Source organism: Pinus tabuliformis, chromosome 8 (assembly GCF_031772625.1).
Source record: "Pinus tabuliformis cultivar Carrire ecotype Pingquan chromosome 8, CPIR1, whole genome shotgun sequence".
NCBI lineage: Eukaryota > Viridiplantae > Streptophyta > Pinopsida > Pinales > Pinaceae > Pinus > Pinus tabuliformis.
This window is the reverse complement of record NC_142294.1, coordinates 1107587437-1107612201: the sequence shown is the minus strand read 5'-3', so window position 1 is coordinate 1107612201 and position 24765 is coordinate 1107587437. Positions and strand designations below refer to the sequence as shown.

The following is a 24765-nucleotide window of genomic DNA, read 5'->3' as shown; positions in this document are numbered from 1 at the left end:
TATTAATTTATACGATAATAAAAAAACCCACCTCCTTTTTGAAACATTTTTTAAAACAAAACTATTATTTATTAAAAATTAAAAAGTATCCTTCCATAATTGAAGATGAAACTTTGCAAATCTGATTACATTTAATATATCTTCCTGATGAGTGACCTTGATTTTTCTAAGTATTTCTTCCAAAAATTATTTTTTTTGCTCTTCATTCGTGATTATTATTGACTCTTTGGAATCTGCATGTGAAACACTTTTTACCTTATTTCAGGAGCTTTTTGAATTTCTTTTATTAGAAGTTATTTACCTTTTTCTAATTTAGATACTTTATTCTATGTGTTACATTGGCCAATTCTTAAGTACCTTTGTGGGGGTGGAGAAATGCTAAAGTGAATATTAAATTTTATCTCCATAAAAACCAAATTCTAAAAATACTACAAAATACAAGATACCCCTATTGAATACACACCCACCAACATAACATACATGCATATTGAATACACACGCACCCACACAATTATTGGAGAGGAGGTTTGAAAGTTGGAGCAATTCTTAAAAACAACCACGACATAGAGATTTGCAACACCACCTAATGTCTCAGGTCTAAAATGTAACTACATGGAAGGGTACTAGAGCAGTATTTGTTTGTCACTGTTTGTCTCAGGTAACGAGGGTTGGTCTCTGTCATCGTGAATTTCGGGCAACATAATGTTCATGTAAATGTGAATACGTAACAAACAAACTGACAAATTGTGAAGCACCGGCACAAGCAGGAATTGAGTTGTAGAATTGGGACTGGAAAATGGAGAGCGGAGGGACTCGCATGGGCAGCAGGTCATCAACACGCTATGGGCCAGCTTCAGTCTTCACTGGCCCTGTTCGCAAGTGGAAGAAACGATGGATTCCCATTCCTTCCTCTTCCTCCGCCTCCGCTGGTCCCTCCTCCTCCTCCCAGTCTTCCAAACTCAGCCTCTACAGATGGACTTCTCTTTCCAACGGTAGGTTACTCTTACTCCGATTGCTATTGCTTTTGCTAATGCTAATTATTAATCCATAATTTATTGATTTACCCTATTTTGCAGGTGCAAGTGGTGGAAAGGATGATACAGCAGACGATCCTTCTCCTCCCCCTCGTCGCAGGATTCGCTATTCTCTGGTACACAACCTTCTCTTTCTGTTATTTTTTCTGAGCTCCTCTAATGGTCTATTAAATATTTAAATTCTGTAGAATTGCCTTTCATTTTGGTATACTATCAGTGTGTGTGAGAATGGAAAAAGGAAAAATGATCACCCATAAACAAGACAGACACAAATGCATTCTCTAAGACGACATTTGTGCATGTTCATTTGTATACAGACAGCAATTCCAACCTACTAATATTTTTTCATGAGTAGAAAAGGAAGTTTCTTAGGATCGCGAGTATAAACAATATTTTCCATGCTAGTCGGGGTCTGATATTCTATATCTTGAACCCTAGAATGCAAAGACTAGATTCATGGACTGATTATTTATCATTGACCTTTGCTCTGATTCTAAGAGACTAGCTACTATTAAGTATTTAAATTCTGTAGAATTGCCTTTCATTTTGGTATTGTATAAGTGTGAGTGAGAATGGAAAAAAGAAAAATGATCACTCATAAACAGGACAGACTCAAATGCATTGTCGATGCATTCTCTAAGACGACATCTGTGCATGTTCATTTGAATACAGACAGCAATTCCAACATACTAATATTTTTTCATGAGTAGAAAAGGAATTTTCTTAGGATCACGAGTATAAACAATATTTTCCATGCTAGTCAGGGTCTGATATTCTATATCTTGAACCCTAGAATGCAAAGACTAGATTCATGGATGGATTATTTATCATTGGCCTTTGCTCTCATTCTAAGAGACTGGCTACTATTAAGTAATTAAATTCTGTAGAATTGCCTTTCATTTTGGTATAGTATCAGTGTGAGTGAGAATGGAAAAAGGAACAATGATCACCCATAAACAGGACAGACACAAATGCATTCTCTAAGACGACATTTGTGCATGTTCATTTGAATACAGACAGCAATTCCAACCCACTAATATTTTTTCACGAGTAGAAAAGGATTTTTCTTAGGATCACGAGTATAAACAATATTTTCTATGCTAGTCAGGTTCTGATATTCTATATCTTGAACCCTAGAATGCAAAGACTAGATTCATGGACGGATTATTTATCATTGACCTTTGCTCTAATTCTAAGAGACTAGCTACTAGTTTTGCTAGCCGAGAGGTCACATACCTGCTTGGTTGCTTTCCAACTTAGCACTATAATAGAAGGGTAAAACATTAATCGTCAGGTTGAAAAATTTGATGTGCTAATGAATTGAAATGCATATTAAGTTTTCTTGTTCATTTTCTGTGTTTTTGTGCATTGCTTCTTGCAATTGTAAGTTTTATAAAAATATGGCAAATTCAGAAATTGTAAATGAAAATGTCATGGTGCTTTCTGCTTCTCTCGTTGAAGAGGCCTTGAACACTATTGTCCAAATAAACCTTAAAGCCTACTGAGGCTCCAGTAGGACTACTTCCAATGGTGACTTGTTGGACTGCTATCAGGGACAAACAAAACAAATAGGGATTACAGATTAGTTATTGGCCAAGAGAAAACCAGCTGGTTGTCTAGCAAGCACCTACACATTCAGATGTGTAGTGAAATGCTCTTGCCAAAGGTTATTTATTTCATGTACCTCCAAATGAATTTGATCCAGGTTTCCCTCTTCACTATTTTTCCCAAGTGGCTCATTCCACCTGCTACTATGCGTGTGCTCTGCTGTGCCGTTTCGTGGGGCATGTTTCTCACTTTCCATTTTCTTTCCTTTTTCAGGCATCCTTTCCCTAAACCCTAAATTGTACTTATTTGGGGTTTTGGCAGGGCAGCAAAACTAACTTTCTGTCTGTAGAAGTTTCTATGATGGTACAAAGATGCAACTGTGGAATGGAGATGTGATTCCAGCTTGACCTAGACTTGCTAATGGATGCATTAAACCAGAAAGAGGTAAGACAAGGCGCTTGTGGGTGATTGCTTGAGTTCACAGGCAAGCAGATAGGTTGGAAGAGTATGTCCTCAATCCTGCAACAAGTTGTTTAAATCTTGTATGTTAAAAAGCACAATTCCATCAAATGGTTTGTGGTTCACTGGTGAATATGGTAGCATGTTAGGCCACCCACCAAGGTTAAATTCCGCTAGGGAGACTAATGAGTGGTTGGAATCAGGTGTAAACCCTTGATGACTTTGACAGAAAAGTACTCCCCATCACAGCAGCTTTCACAGAACAGAAGTACTTGTGATTAGTGGTTTGACCCTTGAGAGCCATTTGCCCAGCTAGTGGGCCACTTGTAGTGCCTGACCTCTTTGGGCCAGTTGTAATGCTTCTATTGAGTTTACAGGAAGCGCTCTCAATTAAAAGGATGACAATTCCCTTGGATTGGTCTAGTGCTTGGCACAAGGTGTATCCTGGCCACAAGGAACCCTCGGAAGTCTTTTTGAAGAAAACATTTTTTTAGCGATTTTATGTTCAGGGTCTGGTCGTGCAGCTATGGGACATTTACTTGCAGATTACAATGGGAGGTGTTCTAAAGTGCCGCTTTACAGAGTTTCATCCCTCCCAATGCAAGTTTATTGGAACACACGATGTTGCATGTGTTGAAATTTGTAGCTATGGTTGGTTTTCATAATTAATATTTTAGCCCTTGACGTATATGTAATAACAAATATAAGACATGTTCTTGATGTCGGTTTCAAAAGAGGAAATTCTATTTTTGAAAAATCAAATTTTAATATCTCCTAATGTCAAGTCGGCCCTCCTAGGAGATCAAGTCGGCCAGCCCCAAGGACGCATCCTTTCGGGCTCATCAATTCAAAATATAAAGGCATTTCGACTCCCTTCCTTGAACAACCAATTCGGATCACATGTGAAAGTACTCTTAAGGCAGAAAATAGTCATTTTATGAGCAGAACAAATCTCTGAGGAAAATGAGTTCTTAGGCAGAGGGCCGAATCTGAGCAGACCTATAGCTTGGGCAGAGGGCCAAGTCTGAGCAGACCTATATCTTGGGTAGAGGGCCGAATTGGAGCAGACCTATATCTTGGGCAGAGGGCCTAATTCTGCGCAGACCTATCTTTGGGCAGTTTGACCATAAGATATTGCTGGTCAGGTTGACCTTGTTCTTGGCTAGAAGATTTAGATGTATCTCCGTTGAATTGAATAATTTCTCCAAGGAAAATGTTGTTGGGATTTTCCCCCATGTTGGTTTTCCCAGGGTAAAATTCTTGTGTCTCTTCTTTGGCTGTCTCTTTATGATCCTACTGTCATTTTTGTTCTACTGTCGAATATCTTCTGTGTAATTGCTTAACGATGAATGTGAATATAAGAGGATTTAAATTAAAATCATTAGAAGTAATTATCAGCTAAGAAGACCTTGAAAAATCAACAACATGAAGCAGGGACGAAGCGGGTGTGTTTTTGAGAAGCGAAGCATTAAAAGCGTCATTTTTGAGAAATCCTCAAAAGCGAAGCATCCCGGAAGTGTCTATTACACACACATGCATATATATTAAAAAAAACGTCCAAAATGCCAAATTAGTTGCATAATATATGAAAACATGCCTATTTATACAGAAATCATGATAGAAATGACATCCATATTACTTTAATGAATTATTTGACCATCAACCATCTAGAATCTAGATTCGATCAACTACAAACAAATATACAAACTTTTAAGTCATATAATAGAAAGTAGACCATTAACTTATGGAATGAAATAGGCTATCTAGCAATTGTCAACAGTAACATGACCAAATAGTTATGTTTACACAATTGGTCATCTACTCACCGAAATATGAGGACCAAAAGTTCCAAAACAATAAACTGAGCTAGTTGCTAAACATCTTTCTATAGAAGAAGTGTTCACCTTGTTGAAAAATCTAGGGCATGCAAGGTTAGGTTGATTCTTCGTTACATGATAACAATTTGTGAAGTATTTAAACAATTTATCTTAGCTTGTTGTTCCATTCATTATTAGTGTATGTGTTTACTTCATCAAACTGCTACCAAAACAAAAGAGACAAGAACACAAATGTTTGGCTTTCTGCCAGGGCCAAAACCTCTCCCTCTTGGAGAGGAAAACCCATGCATAAATTCTTCTTATAGAGATTCCATTGACGAATACCAAGACCATGACCCTTCACATATTCTGCCTCTCCAAGACCAAGACATCAATCCTCTTCCTTACCATTGCTGAGATCATCATCATCACTGCTGCGTACACCAATGTCATCATAGTATTACTGCTGCACCTTATCTCAGATCATCCTCATTGCTTCTTCACTGAGACAATAGTTGCTATGCCTACATAGAAGTCACCGTTGCTGCACCATAGAATTCTTCACAACAGTGTCACCGAGATCTATTGTATTTCTTCTGTCTCTTGCTGAAATGGGACCATTGCTGTACCTTGACACCATGAGATCACAGAAATACAAGATCATGATCCATATATATTATGATTACAGTTCTGCCAGGATCTAGACTATGATTTTTGTCACTGCTCCTTGTAACACATCAAGACTGCATTACATTAGATCTGAATACTGTAATAATTATGATGTGACCATATGACTGATATAGTATCTCTATATATAAATGCCGAGACTTATCTATTGACAGCGTATGGAGTAAGTGCTGTAACGAATGCATTGATGTACATGATCTAGGGCTGCTGGGAAGCTGAGTGTTCCTCACTGTAATGCCGGGACATGCGAAGATTACAGTGATGCTATTTCATCCGTAGGCCTGATCTGTTGCCTTACTGTAATGCGAGGTCATCCGAGAGCCAGTCTTCCTATAGTGCGAGGTCATCCTCCTTCCATCCGAAAACCAATCTTCTTGCTTCCATTCGAGGGCTAGTCTTCCTGCACCTTAAACCCATCCGAGGTGTAGTTAGACTCTCCTTGCCCTAATGCGGATCTGCTCCATGATCACGGAAGGGATTGCACGTTCTGTCCTTCATTTTTCAGATCCTCTGCACCCACGACATTTCAGAGAAGAATGCAAATTTCTTGTGTCTTTTGTGCTGACCCTTCATGGGTATTTATAGTGGTTTGCGTCATTTATTTGAGCCGACGTGAACTATGAACCGACATGTCATTTTAACCAAGCCGACATGACTTCCATTTATTCAATAATTCCCTTTTAATTTATTTTGGAGCCGACATGAGGATTTCTTCGTTGTATAGCTTGCAGACTTCGGTGTGCTTGTTCTTGGGGGATTGTTCTTGGTCTTGGAGGGCTGATACACATTGTTGAAGACTAGTATACATTTACATAAGCTCTTAAAGAGCTTTTACATATGCCATGACTCTTTGACAATCCTAAAGACATCAAGAAGAAGTCTTTTTCCTAATTACACTTCTTGCTCATGAAACCCATGAAGCAAGATATACAAAAATAATTTAATCTCTTTATTACATCAATTACAAAGATCACGTCGTTATGAAGACTGAACCTAGTTACATTTTCTTCAACACACCTATTGTGAAAGCACCCATGTTGCCAAATGTTGTAGCTGTGGGGTAGCACTGCCATGCGTGTTCCACCACTCCTTGACAAACAATGTTCCACCATCACTTATATCGGGATCCTCTTCATTAACATCATCCTTCATTCTTCTTCTCTTGTCTAGCCTGTGTCTCTACCTCAGTTCTCTAGGGACATAAGTCAACACTGCCCAATTTTGATCAAACTGCCTAATCCAAGCCTTAAAATATGGTAGAAAAAGCTTAACATGCTTGATCAATGATTTTGGTTTGAGTGAAGGGTACATTTTTGATAAAACCATGACAAAGGAGTTTGACAATTAACATCCCCAACACTGGGGTATATAATATATATAGGGTTTGGTGCTTCTGATTAAATGGCAATCACATACCCTCATACATGATAGAATTTAATGAAATGACGCAATTCCATTGATCTTGAAATCTTGAAAACTGTTAAGTCTGCTGAATTTTGAATGGGATATAAAGTTCTATTTTCTCCATATGAAGTCGATGAGGTTGGAACCACTCTCAGACATCCTGAAACAATTAATGGTAATGTTAAAAATTTAAGTAAAAGTTTACATTTCCTTTATGTGATGGGAGCATGGTTTGACATGTGGTGGCTCCAAGTTTCCAGGAACTGCGCAATTTGAGGCCGAAGCATGGTTCTGGTTTTTGGAAGCAGGGTTTCAAGGATGCTTTGGCCATGGTTCCGCATGGTGCACGATTCCGGTGTCCGTTGTGGGGGGGGTGGACGGTTCCTGCAAGTGCAACACTGGGAACACATATGGGGTAAGGTATTGCATTGCATGCTCTTTTTGTTCTGAGTCTTACAGCAAACCACCATCATTGTCCCTTGGTGTGTTTTTCTCATGGGCTACTGTATAGCCCTGTACCCAGAAGGTGACCATTGGAATGGCTTCTTTCAGGATTGAGAGGGCTTAAAGCCTTAATGTTTTACGGTTCAGTGACCTTAGTATGGTTAGCATTTTGGTTCTATGGTACATGCCACCCTGTGTGGTTGTGCATATTAGCAAGCTGTTGTGTGCTTTTATCAGCCTCTTCCACTGAGACTGAATTAGGAGTTCGTTTGAAGAGTCCTTAGATGCACTGGGATTTCTGAACCTATGTCACCATCTGCAATGGAGGACTCCGTGGGCTGTATGCCCTATAACGTCTGTCCTGCTTCTTGTGGACATTATGCTTGCGACATTTCAGATTGGGTTGCCCTTCCTGGCAAATTACTTCTTTTTGAGTTGCTTGGCACTTCCTCTATGTACTAGGGGCTTGTACTATGTAGTATGTACTAAGTACTTTGTCAAGGCCCCTTTAATAAACCTTTTATTGGCTGATTTTAATTTTTCCGACTTAAGGATGTTAGAGTCAATTTCTTAACAAAAGGGAAAAGACGAAAAACAGATTCTAATTTCTGTTATATTAAAGGCTGCAGGTTCCTTTCTGGGACTTGTAAAAGCGCTTCATTTGTGTCATTCTGGGGTCTTCTGATGTAGCCGGAGGAGTCCTTTGTTACATTTTCAAAACCATGCTGAAGGTTGAACAGATTCTGCACTAAAAGTAATTCCTACAGAAAACTAAACAGCAGAAACTGAAAGCCAGTCAAAACACATACTATAAAAAATATATAATGGAAACTCAACAGATGACTGTCAAAGCCTGTTACTGCTTTTCATCACCTCTGGAAATGAAAATCTGCTATAGGAAAACAGCAAAACCAAAACCTGCTTAGTGCTGAACTAAATAATGAATGAATCAGATCCGTACTCCCACATTCTTTTGTAGAAGTATGAAGGTCTCGCTTAGGTTTTACAAAGTTAGATCTAACTCCTAGATCTCTGAATCTGCACCCTATCTACTAAGTTGCACGTGTTTTACTAAATTGAGCTAGGTTGCATGTGCCTTACCTACTATGCGGCATGTGCCTTACCTACTATGCGGCATGTGCCTTACCAAAGTGGTGCATGGATACTTGAATTAGAAACTTAATGCATCTGCCTTTACATGCAAACTGTCTAATACATGCACATGCAAACTGATTAACACTTGCACATGCAAATTGATGACTGCTCCATTATTAATGTGCCCTACTACTGATTCAGAGAAAGAGGAAGGATGCACTACTGCTGCCCAGTTCATACTGCAGAACAAATCTGCCCATAAGTGTGCCCAGGGAAGCAGAGCATTTATCCAAGGTAAAATATAACACTCCCTTTCTCTGAGTGATGTTTCCTTCACCACTCTAAGTCTCTCCCTAAACTTATTGAAGTCCCCCTGTGCCGGGGGCTTAGTCAAGATATCTTTCACATGTTGATCTGTCTGAATATATTCTAGAACAACGGCTTGCTTCTGGACCTTGTCCCTGAGAAAATGGCACCTGATGTCAATGTGCATGGAGCTGTCATAGACACTGGATTCTTAGAGAGTTTGATACAGCTATGGTTGTCACATTAGACCACTTTAGGCTCCAACATTGTAGTTGTCAGCTCTGCAATCAGCTTGCGAAGCTAGATGGCTTCACAATTACTAGTGCTGGCTGTGATGTACTTGGCCTTTGTCATTCAAGTTTGCATGATATTGAATTAGGAAATCAGTCTTGAACCCAAACTAAAGCAACACCCTGAAGTACTCTTCTTGTGTCCTACATCTCCTGCGTAGTTAGAATCAAGTTCAACGAATCCATGCAACATCAACTCACCATCTCCACGTTAGCATGCAACTTCATATTTGGCATCATAGGAGTAATCATGGGTTTCCATTTCGTCATCTGGAACGTTGAATGGAGTTAGAGGAGGAAGGGTTCAGCCAAGTTTAAAGGTGCACTAAACTTAGAAGAGGCACCCACAGTCCACTACTTGCAGATTTTTATTATTTCCTATGTATTGACTTAGGAAAAAAATTAATTTTCCTAAAGTAAATTTATAATTTGTGGCAGCCTAATATTTTAAAGTATTCACAGCCTTGTGATTGCTTTGTGGAGCGCATGATGAGTTATAAAGGGCCAGGGGAAATAAGGAAGCTGGTGGGTTGTTCAACTTATGCATCTGAATTGTGTGTGTGTTCTTCAGTTGTTGGAGCCAACTTACTCAGCATTAGGGCATCACTACCAACGCAAGAGGGCGGAAGCAGAGCTGTAGAAAACGGCCCCCACGGATCAAAAGTTGGATTTGTGGCCCGTATGGATCCGTGGGTGATCCGGCCCCGGAACTGCGGATGGAGCTGGAAAAAACGATTCCTGGTCTGTGGGAATTGTATGGCGCGATCTGTGGATCTAGGGCTGGATCACCCGTGGATCCACCGCGGATCGAGGCCGAATCCGGGTAGATCCCAAGCGGTGCTGAGGGCCGCCAGTGGGTTTCATGGGGCGGACCCACTAAAGTCATTTTTTTTAATTTTTATTTTTGCTTAATTGTGGTTGGGGGTGGGTTTAGCTTGGGTTAGGGAAAAGAATGAGGGGAATAAAACTCCTTTTCTCCTCTCATTTCCTCACTCTTGTATTTTTGGAGAGCTTGGAGAAGAGAGACTTGAGGGGAGCTTGGAGGAGTGAAGAAGGAGGAGCTAGGAGCAGTGAAGGAGGAGGAGCTTGGAGGAGTAAAAAAGGGCTTCCATCTACAAGAGCTAAAAAGGTAAGTGAAAACCCCAAACTCCCTCATTTTTATGTCATTGTTTTTATTTTTATTTTTTCTCCTCCCTCCCCACTCTTTCCCATTCTTTCTTCTTGCTCATTTAATTGCAGGTTGCCCACCTCCTATATTCATATTCCAAGATGGTGTTTTTTTGGCTTCTATGTATCATTCCACTTTTGGTTTTCATGGTGGCAAGGGGGAGTAGGAATAGAGGGGAAAAAGAACAAGAGGATATTGGTCCCCATATGAGTGACCCAATGTATGATGGGGAGAAAGGGTCTGAAGAGGAAGGGGATGAACCTGAAGAGAACATTGAAACACTAGAGGGGAAAGCTACATTGACACCCTTGTGGAACTATGTGACCAAACTTGAAGGGGGAAAAGGTGGTGGAAGCTACAAGCTTTTGTGCTCTCATGGTTGTCATGGAGGAAAACCATATAGTGGTTCATATACCCGTGTGAGGAGGCATCTTTATGGGGTGTTGGACAGTGATGACAAAAAGGGTGTCGTGGGGATACAAATTTGCCCATACGTTTCAACTGAATAAAGAAATAAAATATATTCAAATAGAGGAGGTTGCACAACAAAAATACAAGAAACAAAAAACTCAGTTTGAATCAAGTGCAACCTCTAGATTTGGTAGCTCATCTCCTCATGGTACTTCTGCAACCTCTGGAAGTAGAAGAACAATAGGGGATTTCTTGAATGTTGCTGGGAGGGATGATGTGGATGGAAAGATAGTCCGATTTCTTTGTGCTTGCGGTGTACCATTCAATGTGCTTCGCTCTCCCTATTGGCATGATATGGTTAAGGCCATCAATGAAGCCCCAAAAGGATACAAGAGCCCCAACTATGAGAAAGCTAGAACAATGTTATTAGAAAGAGAAAAAGCAAAGGTTCAAAGAGCTTTGACACATTTTACAAATGAGTGGGTGGATTGTGGGGTATCCATTATATCAGATGGGTGGACAAATATTAGAAACCAACATTTGATAAATGTTCTTGGTGTTTCTGCTAGTGATGCAATATTTATTACATGTCATGACTCCTCCTCCGTCAGTGCAACTTCCCAAAACATTGTAGATCTCCTATTGCAATCAATCAAAGATGCTGGTCTTAATAATGTGGTTCAAGTGATCATTGATAATGCAACAAATTGTAAGGCAATGGGAAAAATTATTGAGCCATACTCATCGACACATCTTTTGGTTTGGGTGCTTGGTGCACGCATTGAACCTTTTGATGCATGATATAGTGAAGCATAAAGAATGTGGATGGATTAATGAGCTTTACAAGAGAGGGAAGCAACTCATTAAATTTATCATAGGGCATACAAGGGTAAACTACTTTTATGACACTTACTTCAAGTTGCAGTTGCTTAAACTTGCAAAAACAAGATTGCAAGTTATTACTTCACCTTTGGTGACCTCTGAATCATGGGAGGAAATTAACACTGATAGAGATGGTGCTAATGTAGCCTAGGACACTATTCTTGACATGTTCTTTTGGTCACAGATTAAATATGTTTTTCAATTCATCAAACCAATTTATTACAAGATCAAGTTTGCAGATTCATATCGGCCAATAATTGGGGATGTGTATGAGCAAATGGATAACATGTTGGGGCAGATTAAAAACATTGTTGAGCCTAGATATATCACCTTCCATTGCATGCCTTAGCATATGTTTTGACACCTAAATACTATCGTCCAACATGGCTTTGAACAACAACCCCTGGGGAGGGGAGTAGGAGAAAACCACACATAGATCCAGAGGTTCTATCTAGTTATATGAGAGCATTGGATAAATTAATCCCTGATGAGGAGGAGGCTGCCATGGTACAAAAATAGTTGAGCAACTATACGCTTAGCACTGGTCCATTTGGGAGCATGCATGCAATCAGAGATTGAGAGAATTTTTCTTCTCTTGAGTGGTGGAAAATGCATGGAGGTGCTACTCCACTTCTACAGACTTTGGCATTGTGGGTGCTATCACAGGTGGTAAACACATCTTCTGCAGAGAGGTGTTGGAGCTCTTATTCTTTCATCCACAGTGTTAAAAGGAACAGGTTAAGTTTACACTAGGTAGAGAGCTTGGTTTATGTTCACTACAACTTGTGATTGTTGTCCCATTACTGTGATGATGCAAAGACTAATAAAGACCTTAAGGTTTGGGACAGAAATCCAGAGGAGCCCAATTTGGAGGATGGAGTGTTGCGATTAGAACAATTAGAGGATGCTCTTATCCAGGATGATGATGATTGTTGGTACCATCCCATGACCTCCTTTTTCCTCCTAAAACATATCATTTGCCTACTTCTTTCCATCATATATCTCTTAGATCCCTTGAAAATTGATTAGTTAATAGTCCTATAGTTATTAAAATGCATTGAAATTGATTTAGGAGTTTTATGTTAAAGAATTAGGAATTTTTGGTAAAATGACTACAGGAAGTTCCAACATCCTGTAATTGGTTTATTGTTGGACATGTGGCATGACAGCTAGGCTAGAGCGAAGGGTAGGGATGAAAAGTAGAATGTCCAAGCATGGACGAATACCTATCCTACAGCAGAACCGACCCTCCTACATGCGCGGTCAACGATGGTCAAAGTATAGCATGTTGGCGACAAAGGCAGCAACAACATAGCATTCTAAATTGATTTAGTTTTGTTCCTTTTTGAAATCAGTTTAGGATAGAAACATTTTAAAAATCTCGACATGATAAAAGCGGCAATAGCCACATCATGAATGTACATTCGTTTTCGAAATGTAAGGGTTGTAAAAACATATGTAAATACAGTTCTGTGTGGTAGTAGTTAGTTGGTTATCATTGTATCGTTTGAAAACAGAGTTTGAACTTAATATCAAGAACACAGTTGCAGTCACGATCTTTGTCTTGTTGCGTTGATTTTATAATCGGTTGATCACAGTCCAGTATACCTCTGGAACGCGGACGGGCCCTGCGTTAAACTGGTATACTGTCATTCCTTTTTATTCGCAACTTAGGGTATTAAATGATATGCATAGCAATTAAGATTGGTTATTGATTTCAATAGAATGCGTATGGTTTATGTTTATGATAGTGCTTGAACAGTTCATCATTGAGATCGTGAATCGTATCCTGTAAGGGATTCGATCCTTTGTTGTCTTTTAAAGCAATGTCATGAACTCTGTTATCATTTCAAAGTATGCTTATGATTTCCGTATGTATTTATCTTGCATGAATATTAGTGAATGCTGAGTATTTGCTGAACAGGGGTTTTATGCATGGTGTCTCTGTAAGGAGATTGAAATCTTGGTTTGAAGTGATACACAGTGTTTTAATTTGGTAAATGAATTGAGTGACAGTGTTGTAATTAGGTAGATTAACTGAGTGACCTAAGTGTTTGGGTGATAGGTAACATACCTCAATCTTCTGTAAAGAAGTCCTGTGACCTACCATCATAACCACTTAGCTAATAATCCTTTATGTCTATATACTTTAGACGCATGCCTCTAAGTCTACGCATCCTGGTCGATAATAAATATAGCCTAGTCTAGCACCCTAGATAGGACACTACATTTTGGCACCGTTGCCGGGGAGGCGTACTTAAAGGATTTAAAAAGAAAAAAATTCAATAAACAAAAACGAAAAAAACACAGTTAGAAATCATGTTCATTTATGCCTAGATTTAGGGACAATCAGGGTAGATTCATAAAAACCCCCCACCATCCAAAAACTAACCCATCATCATCAGGAGCAGACTCTTTAGGGAATACAACACCAGCTGAGGAAGTCATCCAAGCATTAGAAGAAAAACAAAAGTCAGGACAAAGACTTACTCTCATCGAAAGGCAAACTTTATTAACACATAAATCGCAGAAGAAGCACTTTCCTAGATCTTCCACACAAGGAGAAAGTAGCACAGTGACCGAACAATCTTTCTTTAATCTCCTCTTTCAAACAAGTGACACTGACACAGAGAGACCTATTAGAATGGCTGAGGAAGGAGCTGGATCAGTACCAAATCACGGACAGGGAGACGAAGAAGAGTCAACTTTTAAGTTTCCTATACATGAACCACAAGAAGATGATGAGATCAAAATGAAAAACATACCTCCATCCGTGCTACCAAACTTTTATGGTATGGCTTCGGAAGATCCAGACTCATTCTTGTTCGAGTTTGACATTGTATGTCGAACATATGGCTATACAGATGATGCCCATAGGCTTAGACTCTTCCCAGCGACGTTAAAGGCATCAGCCTTAAGATGGTTCATGAGGCTTGGTGAGCATGCTATAGTTGATTGGGATGGCATGAGAAGAATATTTCTAAGGAAATATCAACCTTACTGTAGATCCAAAGATTCTAAAGATGATATCTTTAGAATGAGCCAGCAAGAGGATGAAACCTTAGAGGAATACTTAGAACGGTTTGTCTACAACTTACAAAAATCCAAACACCGAACTATGCCTCTTGATCTGATCCGCACAATATTCTTGAAAGGTATCCGAGAGGAATACATGGATGATCTTAACTTGATGGGCAAAGGTGACATTTCTGCCTTACCCTTTGAAGAAATCGCTGAGTTATGCGAAAAGTATTCAAGGAGCAAAGCTAAAATGGGAAAAAGAACCCTGTCATCCAAAGTCACAAAATCTGCCTCCGCAAGTGTCACAAGGGCTGAAATAGGGAATCTGTTAGAAGAGTTTAAAACAGATCTGTTAAGCACCCTAGGGAACCAAATTGACACTTTAAAAGCCAAGAAGAAACAAGAAGATGAAGATCAGATAATGGCTATCTTCTGCCCAAAATGCCGGAAGAAACATGCATTAAAAGACTGCCCACTAGAAAACATCCAAGTTTGTGCTTTCTGTACTGAACATCATGATATGTTTAACTGTCCTAAAGTTAAGGTTTTGCAGAACTGTAATATGGCAGCTAATGCAGAGATGAAAAACGTGTATTACATGGGCACAAAGAGACCATGGCAGCCAAGGCCAGCACCTCAAGGTATGTTTCCAAATCAAAATTTGCAATTCCCTGTAAATGATCAAATGTATGCACAGAATTCATGGAATGTACCCATGCCATGGCAGCACCAAAACCACCCACAGTAACAATGGAGACCGTCTCAACAGTACTCTCAATCCTATCATACATATCCTCAATCATACCCACCATATTCACAACCATATCAACAATACCATCAGCCGTATTCATCACATTCTCAACCATATCAGCAGTATCCTCAGCAAGTTGTTTATCAGCCTCAACCTACTCAACAAGCACTGCTTGCTCCTCCACCAATAAATCCACCACAACTGCAATTTCCAGCTAACTCACAACCTTTCAGACCCACTCAAATTCCTGCTCAAACTGTCCCAAATCCAAATAATAGAGCAGAGAGGCCAGCCTACAATGTAGAAGAGGGAACCTCATATCCCACACTACCCTTGCAAAATATCAACTTGAGGTCTGGTAGGGTACTCCACAAAGATTCTCCAATAACAGATAAGTAAGAAGAAAACACAGAAAATGAAAATGAAATGACAAATCAAAGAAAACCAAACGATGATACCAAAGATAAGCAGATGCAACCATTGCATCCACCTTTTCCAGACCGATTGGTCCAAATAAAATCTCCACTGTCTATACCACAGTTTGATGTCTTAGATGAACGCAAGAATGTCTACATAAAAATTCCGTTGCTGCAAGCTATAAAAGACATTCCCATATATACTAAAGCCATCAAAGACATGTGCCTCAAGAAGCCTGCTAGAAAAAGGATTGATCCTCAAACCATTCATGTTATAGGACATTTAGCAGGCCTTATGACCAATACCATCTCCATGGAAAAGTATGTTGATCCTGACATTCCCAAAGTGACCACCATCATTAACAACATACAGATTCCAAACACTTTGATAGATCTTGGGGCCGCAATCAATGTCATGACTCTTGAAACCATGAGAACACTCCAGCTCATAAATTTGCAACATACAACGATTGTTCTAGAACTAGCTGATAGGTCTAAAGTGATTCCTGAAGGGATTTTGGAGGACATAATTGTCTCACTGGACTCTTGGGAGTATCCAGTGGATTTCTTAGTTCTTCAACCCAAATCCAATTTAGGAGGGCACCCTATCATCCTTGGTAGGCCATGGTTAGCGACTGCTGATGCATTCATAGGATGTCGATCGGGCAACATGATCATTTCAAGAGGGACCGAAAGAAAACAACTCACTCTTTATCCATCGGCACAATCACCAGCAGTAACACACAATTTGTGGCTTGATGATAAATTCAATGATAAAGAAGTACAATCTGTTTTTAGCATTGACCAAATCTATGATTTCCAAGAACAAGACAATAATGATTTGGTAGAATTATTCCTTTCTCAACCTGATATTTCCGAAAATTTGAGAAATGACCAATATCATGCTGCAGATGTACTTTTAGCCCAAAACTTTCAGGAAACATGCACCATTCAATCTTTGCAAACCACATTTCACGACATTTTTCCAGTTCAATCCATCACCAACACACAAAGTCAGATCATAGAGATTAGTCCAGGGAAAACTCTGAACATAGGCAATCACCTAGACTCATCTCAGCAAGAGAAATTGATTCGACTATTGAGAAAATACCAGAAAGCCTTTGCTTGGGACTACACCGATATGCATGGGATTCACCCCGACACATGCACTCACCATATTTATACAGATAGTACCATCAAACCAGTGAGGCAACCACAGAGAAGAATGAACCCCATGCTCCAAGATATTGTCAGAGAAGAATTGCAAAAACTGTTGAGAGTTAATTTTATATATCCTATTTCTGACAGTCAGTGGGTATCCCCATTGGTTATAGTGCCCAAGAAAAATGGTAAGTGGCGCATTTGTGTTGATTACAGACAACTGAACAAAGCAACGCTCAAATATTATTTCCCACTACCATTTATTGACCAAGTGTTAGACACCCTAGCTGGGAAATCATCATTTTCTTTTCTTGATGGTTTCAGTGGCTACAACCAGATCAGGATAGCCTCAGAAGACCAGGACAAAACCACATTCACCTGTCCTTGGGGCACTTATGCTTACAATGTTTTGCCATTTGGACTTTGCAATGCTCCAGCTACATTTCAGAGAGTTGTGTTAGCTATTTTCGCTGATTTAATTCATGATTGTGTTGAAGTTTACATGGATGATTTTTCAGTGTACGACAATTCATTTGAACATGCATTAGAGAACCTTGAGAGAGTTTTGAAAAGATGTATTGAAGCTAATCTGTCCCTTAGCAATGAAAAGTGCTTTATGATGTTAAACGAAGGGATAGTGTTAGGCCACTATATTTCTTTTCAAGGCATCAAAGTTGACCCAGCAAAGATCCAGATCATTGTTGATTTGCCAATTCCACAGAATCAAAGAGAGGTAAGAAGTTTTCTTGGGTATGCAAGCTATTATAGAAGGTTTATTGAACATTTTAGTAAAATAGCTTTACCTTTGTTTAAACTTCTAACAAAAGATGTACTTTTCAACTGGAATGAGAACTGCCAACAAGCATTCGAACTACTAAAAAAGAAGTTATCAACTGCACCAGTCTTGAGAGGGCCTAATTGGAGCCTACCATTTCATATCTTTACAGATGCATCTGACACTGCAGTGGGTGCCTCATTAGGCCAAAAAGAGGAATCTTGTAATTATGCCATTTATTTCATTAGCAAAAATCTAACACCTGCAGAGTCAAACTACACCGTCACAGAAAATGAAACACTTGCTATCGTATATGTTGTGAATAAATTCCGACATTATATAACTAGTTATGAAGTTTTGTACATACTGATCATTCTGCCATTAGACATTTAATGAATAAACCAATAACTAGTGGCAGAGTTACCAGATGGTTATTATTGTTACAGGAATTTAACATCACAGTGTTAGATAGACCAGGTAAAGAGAATCAGGTGGCAGATTTTCTTTCTAGACTGCAAAATCCAGGTGAGGTTGTTCCGGTTGAAGATTCTTTTCCAGATGAAAATTTATTTGCAATTTCCATAGTAAATCCTTGGTATGCTGATTTGGCCAATTATTTGTCTACAGGAAGGACACCTCCACACTTTACTGCAAAGGAAAAGAAGAGACTAGTCAAACAAAGTGCTAGATATTCATGGCTTAATGGCGATTTATTTTACACTGGTTATGATATGATCATTAGAAGATGTGTAAGAAATGATGAGGTAATTGATATTTTAAAATCTTGCCATGATGAACCGTGTGGTGGGCATTTTGCAGCTAAGCGGACAACATTCAAAGTTCTTACTCTTGGATACTACTGGCCATCCATTTTCAAGGATGCCAAGAAGTATGTGAAGAGTTGTGACAGCTGCCAAAGAATGGGCAGGCCAACAGCTACAGACGAGATGCCCCTTCAGCCCCAAGTTCACCTAGAGCCATTTGACAAATGGGCTCTAGACTTTATAGGACCCATTAACCCAACCTCCAATGGAAAGAAGTACATCTTAGTATGTACTGATTACGTCACAAAGTGGGCTGAAGCAAAAGCACTGGTTAGAGCCACCGAACACACAGTGGTAAATTTCCTTTTTGAAGAGATTTTTGTAAGATATGGAGTACCAAGGGAGATAGTGACTGATCAAGGTACTCAATTCACCTCAAAGCTAGTGAAGGACATCACAGAAAAATACCAAATCAAGCATAGGAAAAGCACACCTTATCATCCACAGGCCAATGGGCAGGTGGAATCCACAAACAAAACTTTGGAAGGGATCATTACTAAAACTGTGGCAATGAACAGGAAGAATTGGGAAGAGAAGCTCAAAGATGCACTCTGGGCTTACAGAATTACGTGGAAGGATACTACAGGATTTACACCATATCAGTTGGTGTACGGCAAAGAGGTAATGCTTCCTATTGAGTTTCAAATACATACTTTTAAACTGGCTGCAGATTTGCAAATTGACTTGACCAAGCACAACAAGAAAGAATTCAGCAGTTGAACCAGCTGGATGAAATGAGGCAGCAAGCAGAGGAAACCACAATCCTCATGCAAAAACAAAGGAAGCAGTGGCATGATGCACATATCAAGAAGCAGTTCAAGGAAGGTGACTGGGCTTTACTTTTTGACTCTAAATTCAGAGATCATAAAGCCAAGTTTACCACCCATTGGATGGGCCCATATCAAATTATTCAGGCTTACGACAATGGTTCAGTCAAGCTCAAAACTATTGATGGAGAAGGTCATTCCTTTACTGTCAATGGTCATCGCCTGAAACTATACACTAAGCCCATCAGCAAGCAAGATTTTCTCCAAACAGTATCTCAACAAAGAGAGGTTGAGATACTGCAGCCCTCAGCTGCAGTATCCCTGCCTTAGTTCATTTCCTTTCAATTTAGAAATTCAAAAAGAAATTAAAAAAAAAAAACAAAACAAAAACTAAAAAAAAATATATAAAAATAAAAAATATATAATAATGGGTTAGATGTGAAAACCAGCCTCTGGCACACTCTAACCCCGAATTCTTACTTGAAAACCAATTCGTTGGCGGGTAAGAATTCTCTTTCTTTTGTTCACTGTTTGATTTATCAACTGAATAATGACTTGAGGACAAGTCAAAACTTTAGTGGGGGAGAGAAGCATCAGCATTTTGTTCTTTTATCTCTCCATTGTAAATTCTTAAAGATTTCTTATCTCATCTCCTCACTGTAAATTTCCAAAGCAGTTTGTTCCAGCATTCCAGATTTCAATAAATAAGTTGTTTTGTCATTGTTTTATCTCAGAGGGACCTGGTTATAAACATTATGCAGGGGGACCTGTTCTGTCCAGAAGACCATGCTACCAACACCAGCAGTAATGGGACCTGTTTAAGACACATAAAAGGGACCTGTTAAGAGACTGTTACTTCAGGGTTACTTCAACAAAGCTTCATCAAGTTTCTACAAGGATTCACAGGTTGCTGGGCACCAAGACTCCATCAAATACCCAAGCTCAAGGAACCTGTATACATATAAGGAGCTGCATGAACATCTTCAAGATTTCAGAGGGACCTGTTGCATTCGAATCTATCTCAGGGGACCTGTTATGAACAGTCAAAAGAGACTAGTCCTACTCAGCATGCCAATGCAACAACAACCAACAAAAGTGTAATATGTTCCTTATTCTTAACATTTAATTTCTTAGATTAATTTTTAATGTTAAATTTAATGACTGTGACTGTTATGATCGATTTCAAGGACACTACATTTTCCATCATCCCTTATCTCACTGATTCTTATCATCTTTCATACTTCAACCTATTTCATACTTCTAAATCCATTACCCCTTTTCATATCAACCTTGTTATGCCAATCGCATCCTACAGCCATACCAACATCTTCCATTTGGCCGAGTACCAATAGAAACAGGACACGTGGTGGATTGTGTTTTTAAAAAAAAAGGGAAAGAAACAAATGTTAAAGCGGGCCTATTCATTGTATTCCACACGGCCGAATTATGATTCCACCACCCGACGTAGCCAAATGATTCAGAGGACTCCCTGAAATCATACCCCAGTATTGCATATACGCTTCCAGCGCTCCTATGATGGCATCTATACAAGCGGTACAGCCATTCCTCTGTTCCAAAAGATGAATACGCTATGAAGTAAGTGTAGTTGGTTATTTCACCATCATTCTCAGTTATTTCACGCTGGCATTTAACTCCCGTGACTTCCACAGTAAGGATTGAAAGCAGTGAGCACCACAAGAGGGAAATATAACCATTCGGTTTCAACTCCCACCAAAGTCACAAGATAGTCAACCGAGCATCATACTGGATATTAAGGGAGCGACACCACCAGGTAACAAATTGAAACTTCTTTGTTGAAATTGCAAAACATAAACAGAGAAGAGTTAGAGTACGACCCTCTGCCAAAATGACCAATAGGGTCGAACCGAGCATGTTCAACAGTTCTCAATATCATGAAGATTGCATCTCAATTCTCAAAGAGATACAGTGGTTGCCCTTTTTAGAGAAATTTCATGGAAGTAATGAAGAGGTTACCAAACAATTCGCTTTCACATTCAATGGAGAGAAAGCCCTGATAGGTAACTTCTCATTCAGGGTTTCGGAAGACACCATAGCCCAGTCAATAGGGATCAGCCCAGAAGGGGAGAAGTACTTTAAGACAAAGCAATTTAAAGAGAAGTCATGGACTCAATTTATGTCTAGATCCAGAGTCTCATCAGTTAACTGGAAGAAAGGCGTCCCAAGGAGTTGGTTGATGCATCCCTGGGACGAGATGGTCTATATTCTCCAAAAATTCGTAACCTGCGAAGGCCGTTACAGTATTGTCTATCTATACCATATTAAATTACTGCTACACTTGAAAAGGCAGTGTGTTATCAGTCTACCATATTTTCTATTACAAAGCCTAACCAAGATGTCGAAGACCATCCAAAAGCAGAAGGGAAATGAAGACAAGAGCCTATATCACTTTGGCTTAATTAAAATTCTTATTGAGCATGAATTGTAGAGAAGAGGGAAAACATGGAAGGAGTTCTTAGCTGCTAACCAAATTAAAGATGAGGAAGACAAAGAAGAACTGCAGGAGAACTCAGGTTTCATGAAGGATATCGATGAAGAGATCCCAGTGTCCAAAGCAAGCAAGGTACCTCCACCTGTGAGCAGCATAAGGACTAGGAAAATGAGAAAAGAAGATGCTTAGAAGGCAGAGCAAGATAAAATTTTCACCACTTATTCAAGAAGAACAAGGAGAGCACCAAAAGCCTAGTTACAAGAAGACCAGCTTGAATCCAATGCACCTATACCAATGGATATTGAGAGTAGTGACCACTCACCACCAGGACCAGGAGCTGATATAGAGGTTGAAAACAATAACAGGCAAGAAAAAGGTTCACCACCTCCCATTAAGAAACAAAAGAAATTGGAGAAACAAATTGAGAAATTAAAGGAAGAACTCATGGAGGCTAATATGTTAGAAAAAGTTATCAAGAAAGAAAATGAGATGCTCCGAGCACAGAGTAAAGAGACTCAACAGAAGAATGAAAAGTTAAGGGAGCGAATCAGTGAACTTGAGGCTGAGCAAACGGATATTTGTAAATGGGCCACTAAGTGGTACAACCAGAAGAAGACCCTCAAAGAAAAATACAAAAGATTAAAGCAGGAGCTCCATGGTCAGAAAGATGCCCAGGTGAAAAAGAATGTGGATACATTGCTAAAGGCAGCAGAGATACAGGCAGGGACAGAGTTCAAGGGAAGCACTTCGGGGTTAGCATGAGGACATGCTAATTCATTAAGTCGGGGAGAGATGTTGGTACCATCCCATGACCTCCTTTTTCCTCCTAAAACATATCATTTGCCTACTTCTTTCCATCATATATCTCTTAGATCCCTTGAAAATTGATTAGTTAATAGTCCTATAGTTATTAAAATGCATTGAAATTGATTTAGGAGTTTTATGTTAAAGAATTAGGAATTTTTGGTAAAATGACTACAGGAAGTTCCAACATCCTGTAATTGGTTTATTGTTGGACATGTGGCATGACAACTAGGCTAGAGCGAAGGGTAGGAATGAAAAGTAGAATGTCCAAGCATAGACGAATACCTATCCTACAGCAGAACCGACCCTCCTACATGCGCGGTCAACGATGGTCAAAGTATAGCATGTTGGCGACAAAGGCAGCAACAGCATAGCATTCTAAATTGATTTAGTTTTGTTCCTTTTTGAAATCAGTTTAGGATAGAAACATTTTAAAAATCTCGACATGATAAAAGTGGCAACAGCCACATCATGAATGTACATTCGTTTTCGAAATGTAAGGGTTGTAAAAACATATGTAAATATAGTTCTGTGTGGTAGTAGTTAGTTGGTTATCATTGTATCGTTTGAAAACAGAGTTTGAACTTAATATCAAGAACACAGTTGCAGTCACGATCTTTGTCTTGTTGCGTTGATTTTATAATCGGTTGATCACAGTCCAGTATACCTTTGGAACGCGGACGAGCCCTGCGTTAAACTGGTATACTGTCATTCCTTTTTATTCGCAACTTAGGGTATTAAATGATATGCATAGCAATTAAGATTGGTTATTGATTTCAATAGAATGCGTATGGTTTATGTTTATGATAGTGCTTGAACAGTTCATCACTGAGATCGTGAATCGTATCCTGTAAGGGATTCGATCCTTTGTTGTCTTTTAAAGCAATGTCATGAACTCTGTTATCATTTCAAAGTATGCTTATGATTTCCGTATGTATTTATCTTGCATGAATATTAGTGAATGCTGAGTATTTGCTGAACAGGGGTTTTATGCATGGTGTCTCTGTAAGGAGATTGAAATCTTGGTTTGAAGTGATACACAGTGTTTTAATTTGGTAAATGAATTGAGTGACAGTGTTGTAATTAGGTAGATTAACTGAGTGACCTAAGTGTTTGGGTGATAGGTAACATACCTCAATCTTCTGTAAAGAAGTCCTGTGACCTACCATCATAACCACTTAGCTAATAATCCTTTATGTCTATATACTTTAGATGCATGCCTCTAAGTCTACGCATCCTGGTCGATAATAAATATAGCCTAGTCTAGCACCCTAGATAGGACACTACAATGATCGAGTTGAGATGCCACTCCCAGTCGGTCCCTTGGTTTCCAAGTTTCATACTTCAACACCAGCAACGGGGCTTTCATCTTCATCAGTTCCATAGTCACTGCCACAACTTCCAGAGCCACCATCTTCTTCATTGCCATTACGTGGAGGCTCACGTCCTGTTCATGGTGGAAGGAGGAGAGGTTAGTAGATATATTCACAATTTACTATTTTTGTCATAGATTAGACTTGTAGACCCCTGTTGTGAATTTGAAATTTTTTGTCTTACTCTTCCTAGTTCATTGTGTACGTCTTGGTGGTGGCCAAGTGGCTTATTTTGTAAACATTATTATTTGAATTTTGAACATGACTCGTGTTGACAGTGGCTCACTTGCTAGATAAGGTACTTGAATGTTTGATGATTTTCTCTTCTAAATGTTTTATGTTTTATGATATGCTTAAAAATTTGATGTATGTTTGTAATTGCTAGAATTTAGATAGTTGATGCTCGAATAATTAATCATTGATGTACAATGGAATCATGGATGCCATATCTATCTTGATTCATGTAAAAATATGCATGTTTTCATGTCTTTTACAACTAATTTGGGATTTTTTTTTTTAATATAAATGCACACACACACACATATCTAGTAGACGCTTCCGTGACGCTTCACTTCCTAGATTTTTGGGAAATGATGCTTCCACGTCCTCGCTTCCAAAAAACGTCCCGACTTCATGCAATGTTGGGCAGAAGGAAAGAGGCCATATGGCCTATGTCACAGGGTTCGCTGAATTTGAACCTTCAGGTTCAAAATTCGGCAAAGCCAAAATTTTTCTCAAATTCGTTTAAGTTCGATGAACCTAATAGTCGAACCTCAACGAATTCGAACTTCAACAAATTCGAACCTAAAGGCAAACCTAAAGACGAACTTGAAGGCGATTTGTTTTTTTTTGTTTTTA

General features: G+C 39.2%; 1 protein-coding gene across 1 annotated transcript in view; it reads left to right on the top strand.

The window, feature by feature from the left end:
- The first annotated feature begins 501 nt into the window (after window positions 1–501).
- The window catches only part of LOC149239227 (golgin family A protein), an 85982-nt gene continuing 61718 nt past the window's right edge, over window positions 502–24765 (top strand). Inside the window, exons 1-2 of the mRNA XM_089373353.1 lie at window positions 502–992; window positions 1077–1150. Coding sequence (XP_089229479.1) covers window positions 797–992; window positions 1077–1150 — 270 coding nt within the window. The 5' untranslated portion in view covers window positions 502–796. The remainder of the gene's footprint in view (window positions 993–1076; window positions 1151–24765) is intronic.